Here is a 9,875-nt window from a genome sequence, read left to right on the forward strand (position 1 = left end):
TGATGCGTAGCTAAATTGTTATAATAATTGAGCGAGGGTATTCAAAATACATGAGTTTGAAATCAACACAGGCACCGACCACATAACCTTGTCTATAAAGCAATTGTCAACACCAAAATGAACAACGTTAAGCAAATATTTATAACAGTAGAGAAATAATGAATATAATTAGAATTTTAAATTTAAGTTTTAAAGCTTGGGCAAATATCCCAGCCCTTCGTTCTCAGCAACTACAGATTTTCTCAAAAGTCTCAAATGGCTCGAGCGTCTATTTTGGGCCAATATCTTTCAAGGAACAAATCTGTTCCTCCCCCATTGAAGACATCACAGACACCACCAGATCCTTCCCTTCTGCAAACCCATCCTTAATCTGAAATTCATAAAGACATAAAGGTAACAAAATTCAAAAATACAAATGCCAAATTGCTTTATAATCAAAAAAAAAAAAAGGGAATGCCACCCTAAATGCTCAAAAATAAAAAAGACAAGAGGGTCGAACACAAAAGCAGCAGCTTCTAAGAAACATTAGCTTTTAAAGAAACATTGTTAATGATTCCTCTCTCTTCAGCCGAGACTACAACGGTATTGATCTTAAGATCAATACGACAGCAGAGCATCAGCCAACAAACCCCAATTACAGACTGGTCGGTTAGTGTTAAACCACTGCATTTCTTCCAATGTTACAAACAGTTACCTATCCAATAAGCATCGATGGGGCAATATGGCGAGAGAGAGAGAAGAAAGAGAAGCCGCAGCATGTGGGTTGATCGGCTGAGTCCATGTGATGCAAGCAGGCTGGGAGTATTGGATGTATTGAGAAAGGGTATAAGCTTCAGGAGGAGCAGGTTTTTTGGTTTTTTTCTTTTTTTGGGGGGAGTGGGGGGTTATGATTTGATTGAGAATTTCTAATTTTGCCAAACACAAACCACAGAAACTCACAAAAGCAAGTGGATGTTCAAGAAAATAGCTGCTCCTATGGACATTCATTGTCATGACCAATTAAAAGGAAACAATAACGACAAAAAACATACATATTTAATTTGCTAATTTTGACGTCATTTTACTTTGTTTAGTGAAAAGGCTGCATTTACATGACCAAGTTAGAAACATCAAGTTTTATCAAATTAAGTTCTTCACTCTAGACATGCATTCCCGTCAATGGAGAAACCTGGTGAACCTAAACTTCTGATACAACTAACATAGATGTGAAGTACATAAATAATTCAACTAAAAGATATTTAAAACTAATACAAATAATAACTCCACAAAATGCATAAAACACAAAAAAGTAAAATACTATGAAGATTACAGAACCTCATTTGACTTTTAACAAAATTAGAAACTATAGCTGTTAGACCTTGACTCAGTCATCTTGAAGTGCAGAAATTGATACCTCAAACATGAACCACCCCGCCCTCTTTTATGTGGGACATCGAAGCATCAAGTCAAAGAAGGAAACAAGTAAAATAAGTTTCCACCTGGATAATCTGCTATAATGATATTGTTGCATGCATGCTAATCACAAAGCTTATTTTGATACTTCGCCTTAACCAAAGTCAAAGGTTAGTTAAATGTGATCCAGCAGACCTTATGATGATGCTTTGCATGATAATGATCAAATACATCCTAGACGGACGTAATTGACCACCACTTATCAACAGCCCATAAAACAAGGTCCATAAGCATCAAGTCTCCAAAAGACTAGATTTGGTGCTAGCAAACGTTTTTGGCTCATGTTAATAATAAGAGATCTTTTCTTCATTTATATGGAAATCTACAATTCTAGATTTTCATTCTGATAATACAATGCCATACAAGTGGAATGAGCATGTATCTTTCATCATAAACATCATATCATGAAAATTGAGCATAACAAGGAGCTAGTAAGATTGGATGAGTAGCATCATCTTCACTAGTATATGATCTTACCTTTTTTACCAGAATTTTTTAAAAAAGAACAAATATACAAAAATGGACAGCAACACATCCCTTGAATCTAATCAAACAAAATCTCCATGTACGCCATGCACTCATCATGTACTTTCATCACTGTCATGTTGCATCAGAATATGTACCTCACTAAGCTCATAAAAGTTCTCAGCAATCACAACAGGATTAGCTAGATAGATTCAAAGAGAACTCCTAGGATGGCTAAATTATTTATTTTATCCAATTTCCAACCTTAAAAAATAAAAATGAAAGTATACAATGTTACAAATGAAATAAGGGAAAAAATATTCAAACAATCAAATTAGCTAGTGAGCAGCATCCCGTCAGAAGGCACACTAAATCCAACTTGGAAAAATTAAATCGTTTTTTTCATTGTTCTAGTTGACTTTATTATATCATAAGCAACTATTAACCTTATCAAATCGACTCGAGTACCTAGATAACCTTGCCCTTTTACAACATTTCTAGGAATGCTGGAATTCTCTATCTAAAAGTAATAATTTTTCTAAAATATACATACTATAGGCCACTGACTTGCACATCGAGGGAATTATCACATCTAAATAAATTCATCAAGAAGTTAGTCAAAATAAGCTAATACCTCTTATGGATGTTAATCCAATCAAAATATTTCTACTTCATTATTGTCCAACTGAATGTTTTCATGATTTTGACCAAGATCTTTTGCCGTGGTGTAAGCCTTGCTTGGCTCATTATGCAGATCTGTCTCTCTTTAGAAGAAAATAGTCAACTTTGGATCTTCTGTGAGATCCTTGGAGAATTAGCTTAACAGTCGCTCTCAACAATAAATGTCACAGTGTTAGCACCAAACACAGCAAGGTGTACAAAGAATTTAAGAAACCTTTAATTTACTAACAAAAAGAATAACTTTTGTCATTAGCTAAAATATTTGTTTTTAGAAGGTACGATTACTTAGAATCTTTTAATCTAAATAAAAAATTTTGGATGTGATTAACACACTCATTTTTTTCAGCATATGCTGGCATATTCAATTTGCAAGCACATTTGGAATGTAAACTCCTGTAGTAATCCATATAGTCCAGGAGTTTGACCATCCAAATTAGTAGAGTATCATTTAAACAAGAGGAGATTTATTCTTCCTCCCTATCCATAATAAATACTGCAGTTAAAAATGACGATGCAGGATTTGAAGTCTACAATCTCGTGCAGGCAAGGGTAGTCATAAGAGCACAACTGCAATGATAATGCAAAAAAAGGGCAAAAAAGGAAAGAAAAAGCAGCTAATATTTTCATTTTGACCAATCATTATATTTTTTGCTAAGTGATAAAACAGAAAAGTGAAAAACTAATCCAACAAGGAAAATGCACAAAGATTCCACTAATAGCAAGTTCACGCTAGCATTTAATATAATATATTGCAATGTAGTTACACAAGATAGCAATTACTGATAATCATTGAAAAAGTCTTGAAGAATTCATCAATATGACTTAGAAACTTGCTCAAAAACACCTTGAAACAAGCATGAAAATGAATGAATAAAACTAACCTGCGTCAGAAGGGACTCATCAGTTGGGAGCCTCAAATCATCCTTGGTGCTACCATTGTCAGTCAGCAGACTCACCTAACAAGGGTAAAGAACTAAACATGAATATATTAGAGTATCAAGAGTCAAGCCACTGCAACATAAATATATTGGATTGTCCAGACACTGCATAGTCAAATAGATCAGAACATACAAATCCATCCTCAGAGATATCAATGAGCTGATAGTCAGTACGAGTAACATGAGGAACCTGCAAACAAAAAGGAAATGAATATGGAAACCTTAAATGGAATATCATAGTAGTTAAAGGATTTGCTTACGTCACAGTTGTGAGACGAGGGCACAATATCTTCCAGCTTCTTTCCATTGAAGATGTCTATTGCAACAAAGTGACATTTGGCATGGCCATGTTTCCCAGTCTTAGAGGTTGAGACCTCCACAACCTATTGCAGCAAACACAGAACAATTCAATCCATGAAACAGCTAGATGAAAAGAGGGAAAATGCTGTAGACAATGGGGAGAAATTATATAACAAAAAAAACCATGTATATTCACCTTCCAAACATATATCATTGAACATAGTAAACAGACATTTGTTGAATGGTAAATCAAGATTACACTGTATGACCCAGTAACATCTAAACAGAACAGATAAAATGCTCAAAGGAAAAAAGGTAGGAGAAAAGAGGGGGAGGAAATAAAGCAATCGCAAAACGGGATTGGGTAAGAGACAAATATGTTTTTAAAGTTCAGTAGTCACTATATGGATGACCAAGATTGACTAATATACAAGAGAGTGGTTATGATGCTCCATGTTACCTATTACTGACTCTCAAACAGAAGTACTGTATGAAGACGCTCTCCCAGTAATTCATGGGAAACGAAAGTAATAAAAATCCACAGAATACAGCATTATAATATTGATATTTACGAAGATTTTCTTTTCATGAGAAGGTCAATTAGAACTCTAAAAGATCAATTTGTGCAAAAAACATATAAGCACAAATCCAAAAGCAGCACCCTCATAGCCAACAGAAATAAAAAAAAAAAAAGCCCCTAAAAAAACAGACAGCGAAGAAGACAAAACATGCAAAGCTAGATGATCAAAACACCTAAATAAATCAATCTCAGATAATATATCCGAAATCTCCTTATCAAAAGGAAGTCACTTCTCTGAATTTCCAAAAACATGAACCCTAGCTAGATCAAATTGTTTTTTAATTCCATACTACATATTCCAGTGTTCTCCACGAATATACAAATGTACACCCCACAAAATGAACATAGCAAGTACAAAATTCAGAATACCATCAGCATGGGCATCAATAGCTACAGACGGGTGTTAAGGAAAAATAGAATCGACACATGCTGCAACAACATAGAGCCACCGTAACCCCTAAACATCAATGACAAATCTCACGAGAAAAACCTTGTCACAGATCAAGCCAAACCATTAATCCATAAGAAATCTAGAGAACTCATCTCACAGAGAGAAAGCACGCGAAGATTATAGTACAAACCGTCAATCAGATTAAAAAAAAAACATCACAGAAATGAACGAAAGTTCGACGGAAATTCCCTTCACAAACCATCAAAACAATCAGAATCCCTGCCAGACCTACTGAACCGAAGAGAAAAATGAACAGAGATCGCAAAAATGGAAGAGTTCACAACGAATCCGCACGAACCTTGCAGGGTCTCCCCTTGATCACTAAATACCCGTTCTTGCGGATAGTTCCAGCCTGCTGTGGAAAGGTCCTCGACGCTCCCGCATCAGCTTTCGACTCGAAGTGGTGCTCCTCGTCCGACATGGCTCCCGATATCAAAATCTACTACGCTACAAAGATCAAGATCGGAAAAAAAAAAAAAACGAGTCAGAATCAATAAATCATCGAGAAACACCAAGAAACCAGTATCGATTGATCGAGGAAAACCTAGCTGATCCCACCAGATCTAGAAATTGAAGGAAAGGAAAAGAAAGAAGAGAGAGGAGAAAATAATTAAGGCGAGGGTTAGGGTTTGGTAACCTTCCGAGAGAGAGGTGGGGGCACTGACGGCGAGGGAGATGGCGACGGCTCGCGGGAACGGCCTTAAATATCCGAGGCCTTAAAATGGAAAAGATTCGGATTCCGCCGAGGCCTAGGGTTTCAATTAACTCGCCCTTAATGTCGCGTCGCGTCCGGCCGTCCTCCGCCATCGGCTCGGGACAGACACGTGGACGGTTGGAACTCGGTGAGATCGCGTCGAGTTTGGGAGTTGGAGCCCGGGCGTCCGCGGCTGCGCAATCAGTGGGACCACGATTCGATGCCCTTTTTTTTTAAATTTTTATAAGCAGGATACGTGTACCATTTTATCATAATTTTATTAAAAAATTTAAAAAAAATTAAAAAAAATGTGGGGCAGACTTGTAGCTATCATAAACCTATCCATTAAAGAGACGAAGAAATTCGATAGCAGATAGCGTTCATCGATGCATAACGAGGTTAACTTTTTTCATCTTTCTCTAAAAGTACTATATGCTCATATGAAACATGTTATCATTGATGCCATTGTAAATTGAAGTCAAAAATTTTCATTTTACAATAAATTGTGTATACGTTATATTTCCATTGATTTTATGGGGTTTTGATCTTCTATAGATTTATTATGCAAAACACAATAGAAGTATAAATTATCAACAAGGCAAGAAGTCATTTTTGTTTGTTTTCTTTGATTCTAATAATTCTCCTGAGCTTGGTCAGATACATCATTTAGTACTAATATATACATCCATAGGGGCCTGCAAATGATTAATGCCAAAAATAATGTAAAGGTGACTAAAGAGTCCCAAAGACCCCCCCCCCCCCCCCCCCCTCCCTCTCTTCTCTAAATTTTCAATAGAGGAGGCTATGTATAAATGCACTATTAGATTCTCTATAAATATTGGTCGTATCCCAGACGACAAAGTTAGACAAAAATCTAAACATATCATTGAGAAGCAAATGTAAAGTCACCTTTCAAATGGATATTTGACATTCAAAGCACCTTAATTGCTTGACAAAATCCTTTCCAAGCCGCCATGACTCTGCTAGTGGAACAATATCGCAATACAAATACACATCACTTGTAGAGATGGGCACTAGGCCGGGCCGCTCATGGCCTGGCACGGCCTGGCACGAAGCGGGTGCTACAATAACGGGCCGAGCCTAGCACGGCCCATTAAAAGGGGCTGGGCTGGGTTACCACTTTCTGGCCCGCGGGCCGAGCTCGGCACGGCCTATAAGGGCCTGGGCCCGGCACGGCCCGCGGGCAAGCCCGGAACGGCCCATAAGGGTCTGAACCGGGCCTGGGCCGGGTCGGGCACGGCCCGTCCCCCTTAAAATAAATGAAAATAATTTTTTTTAATAAATTAATAAATATTGAAAACTAAGAATTTATTAATATAAAGCCACCTTAATGGTGGGGGGTTTGGCATAGACCCCTACCAGTTTATTAATTTAAATCAAAATGGTACATGAAGGGAGGTTTGGACCTTGGTCTGACCTTCAGAATACAATAAGAAAGGAGAAAAAATAGAGATGACTCACTTTAATAATTAAAAAAATAAAAATGTACAATTATAAAAATTAAGAAATCTTACTAATCATCAGTGATTCAGTATTCACTATTCAGTAGTGTTTGTATCATCATCATCAGAGGATGTTGTATTATGTCCACCTTTATCTTGAAGTCTCGCCTCAGCATCCAACCAATCTTTGAAGCAGAGAAGCATCTCAACCGTTTCGCCAGTCATCCTACTTCTCTTTTCGTCAAGAACACGCCGACCTGCACTAAAAGCGGATTCCGATGCTACTGTGGACATCGGCACAGCTAAAATATCGCGTGCAATTGCAGACATAACAGGATATTAATTTTTAACACTCTTCCACCAAGATAATATATCTAGACTCTCTATTTGATTTTCATCATATGCAGACTGAAGATCATTTCGTAAATAAAATTCTAGTTCACTACTTAAAGATGAAGAAGATGAAGATGAACTTAAAGCATGTGTGTATTTTCTCAGTGCAATGAATGAAAAAATAGATGACGAACGAGAACTACTAGAAGAAGAAATAGAGCTTTGTATGAAGAATCTAGATCCACGAATTTTTTTATCATATATAGCATAAATATCATAAAGAAGTTGTTTTACCTCAATTTTAGCAGGTTCAGGATCTTGAATCATATTTTCACAGTATGCATCAAGTAAAATTAGCACGCCATTCAATTTAACTCTTGGATCAAATACAGCAGCTAAGTTATGCACAGGACATATCTTGTCCCAATACTCATTCCATTTAGATTCCATTTGTTCAATAATAGGCATTAAAACATCATCATATCTATGTTCTGCAAATTTTTGACTAATTATATATGCTTGTTGTAAAAATGAACATGAAGTTGGATAATAAATACCAGAAAGAACATTAGTAGCATTATAAAAACTAAGCAAAAAATCTTCCAAAATTTTTCCTTTATTCCAATCAGTTTCAGTCAATGTAAAGCCTAATCCACGATCATTAATATATGCATTTAATAAGTTTTTATATGGGTATGCATCATGTATCATGCTATATGTTGAGTTCCAACGAGCAATTACATCAAGTTTAAATTTTTTAAAACGTTTACCATAATTTATACATAGTTCTTTAAATTCTTGAAGTCTTGATCTTGAAGCATGAATAAAAGAAACTGCATTTCTAATTTTTGAAATCACATCTTGAATCATGCCCATGCCAGCTTGAACAGAAATATTTAAGATATGACATGCACATCTAATATGCAATAAATTTCCATTTAACATGGGATGCAATGAGTCCTTTAATAATGTAAGAGCAGAATTATTATTAGATGCATTATCAAAAGTAATAGACATAATTTTATCATTAATATTATATGAACATACAGTTTGATAAATGGCATTTAAAATTTGTTGCCCAGAATGTGGAAAATCAAAAGCACGAAAAGCAAGAATACGTTTATTTAATTGCCAATCATTATCAATATAATGAGCAGTAATGGCAATAAAACAATTACTACCTACAGATGCTGACCAAATATCAGAAGTTAATGAAATTTTTACATTTAAAGTAGAGAGTGTTTCAATTAAAGTTTGTCTCATTGCTAAAAAGTTAGTCATAACTACTCTTCTAAATGTACGCCTACTAGTTCTTTTGTAAGCAGATTGTAGGTTTAATTGAACATATTCTTCAAAATTAAAATATTCACATAAACTAAAAGATAATTCATCCTTAACTATCCATTTTAAAAGTGCTTTTTTTTTATTTTCATGATTATATGCAAAATTACCTACAAGTGACCCCCCTTGTATATTAAGGGTACTTTAAGCATGAGAATCATGCATCCTATGACTCTCTTGATGTCCTTTTAAATGGCATGTTCTCCCACTACTACTACAACTATAAAGTTTGGCACATTTTTTACATTTTGCTTTCCAGACTCCATCAACCATAATTCTATCAAATTCATTCCATACAGCACTAGTCCTCTTACGATAAGAGGTTTGATCTTCACTCGGTTCACTAGTTCTAGAGGAACTAGGAACATGGGGTTGGGGATTAGTTTCTTCTCCCTCAGAAACAGGAGGAATGCCAAAATGACTTTCCTCAAAAGATGACATATCTAAATTGATGAATACAAAAAATAAAAACTAACCACAAGGAGGAATTGAGTAGAGGGTCAGAGGGCAGAGGTAGAGCCGAGATTCTGAGCTTCCTCTTGTGCTCTCAACAGGAGTGACCTTCTCTTCTCAACAGGAACCTCCTCTTGTGTAGCACTTGAACACTTGCTAAATGCAAACTAAAAATTAAATTGCTAGAAGAGCACTTTAGAAGAAAGAAATAGTAGTAGTAGAGAAGGAGAGAATAGTTGGTTTGGTGTGGTGAGAATGAGAAAGGAAAGGGATATTTATAGGACTCCAATTTTTTTTTCCAAAATACCCCTCAAATTAGCCGTTTTTGGACTTTTGGGAGGGGTATTTTGGGAAAAAAACCAAAAAATAGCCGTTGGAAACGGCTATTTTCTTCCCCTTGCCAGACGGGCCGTGCCAGGCACGGCCCGTTTGGACCCGTTACGGGCCGTGCCTGGCATGGCCCGTCTGGCAGCCCGTGATGGGCCGTGCCTGGCACGGCCCGTCTCGTGCCATGTCGGGCCCGGCCCGCCAATCCACGGGCCTAGGGCCGGGCTTGGATTTTTGGCTGAGCGGGCTGTGCCCAGCACGGCCCGCTAACGAAGCGGGCCGGGCCAGGCACGACCCGTTTAGTCCGTGGCCCGGTGGGCCTGGGCCGGCCCGGCACGGCCTGATGCCCATGACTAATCACTTGCCACCAAAAGGAAGCAATTGGGGCTTCTAATGA

At 37.0% G+C, this 9,875-nt stretch overlaps 1 protein-coding gene across 4 annotated transcripts; it reads right to left on the reverse strand.

Annotated features, from left to right (window-relative positions):
- Window positions 1-5,633, reverse strand: LOC103705232 (eukaryotic translation initiation factor 5A-2-like). Of its 4 annotated transcripts, none has more exons than XM_008788867.2 (6): window positions 5,505-5,633; window positions 5,166-5,314; window positions 3,797-3,919; window positions 3,670-3,726; window positions 3,480-3,554; window positions 1-370 (listed from the first exon to the last, which is right to left on the reverse strand). In XM_008788867.2, the coding sequence occupies exons 2-6, from the start codon at window positions 5,286-5,288 to the stop codon at window positions 269-271; spliced, it is 480 nt and encodes a 159-aa protein (XP_008787089.1). In that variant the 5' UTR covers window positions 5,289-5,314; window positions 5,505-5,633; the 3' UTR covers window positions 1-268. The 4 variants fall into 4 exon arrangements, with proteins under 4 accessions (XP_008787089.1, XP_026659729.1, XP_008787088.1 ...); XM_026803928.2 differs by having other exon boundaries at window positions 5,166-5,306; window positions 5,505-5,567; XM_008788866.3 differs by having other exon boundaries at window positions 5,412-5,519.
- Window positions 5,634-9,875: the final 4,242 nt, after the last annotated feature.

Source organism: Phoenix dactylifera, chromosome 6, assembly GCF_009389715.1.
Source record: "Phoenix dactylifera cultivar Barhee BC4 chromosome 6, palm_55x_up_171113_PBpolish2nd_filt_p, whole genome shotgun sequence".
In the NCBI taxonomy this organism is placed as follows: Eukaryota; Viridiplantae; Streptophyta; class Magnoliopsida; order Arecales; family Arecaceae; genus Phoenix; species Phoenix dactylifera.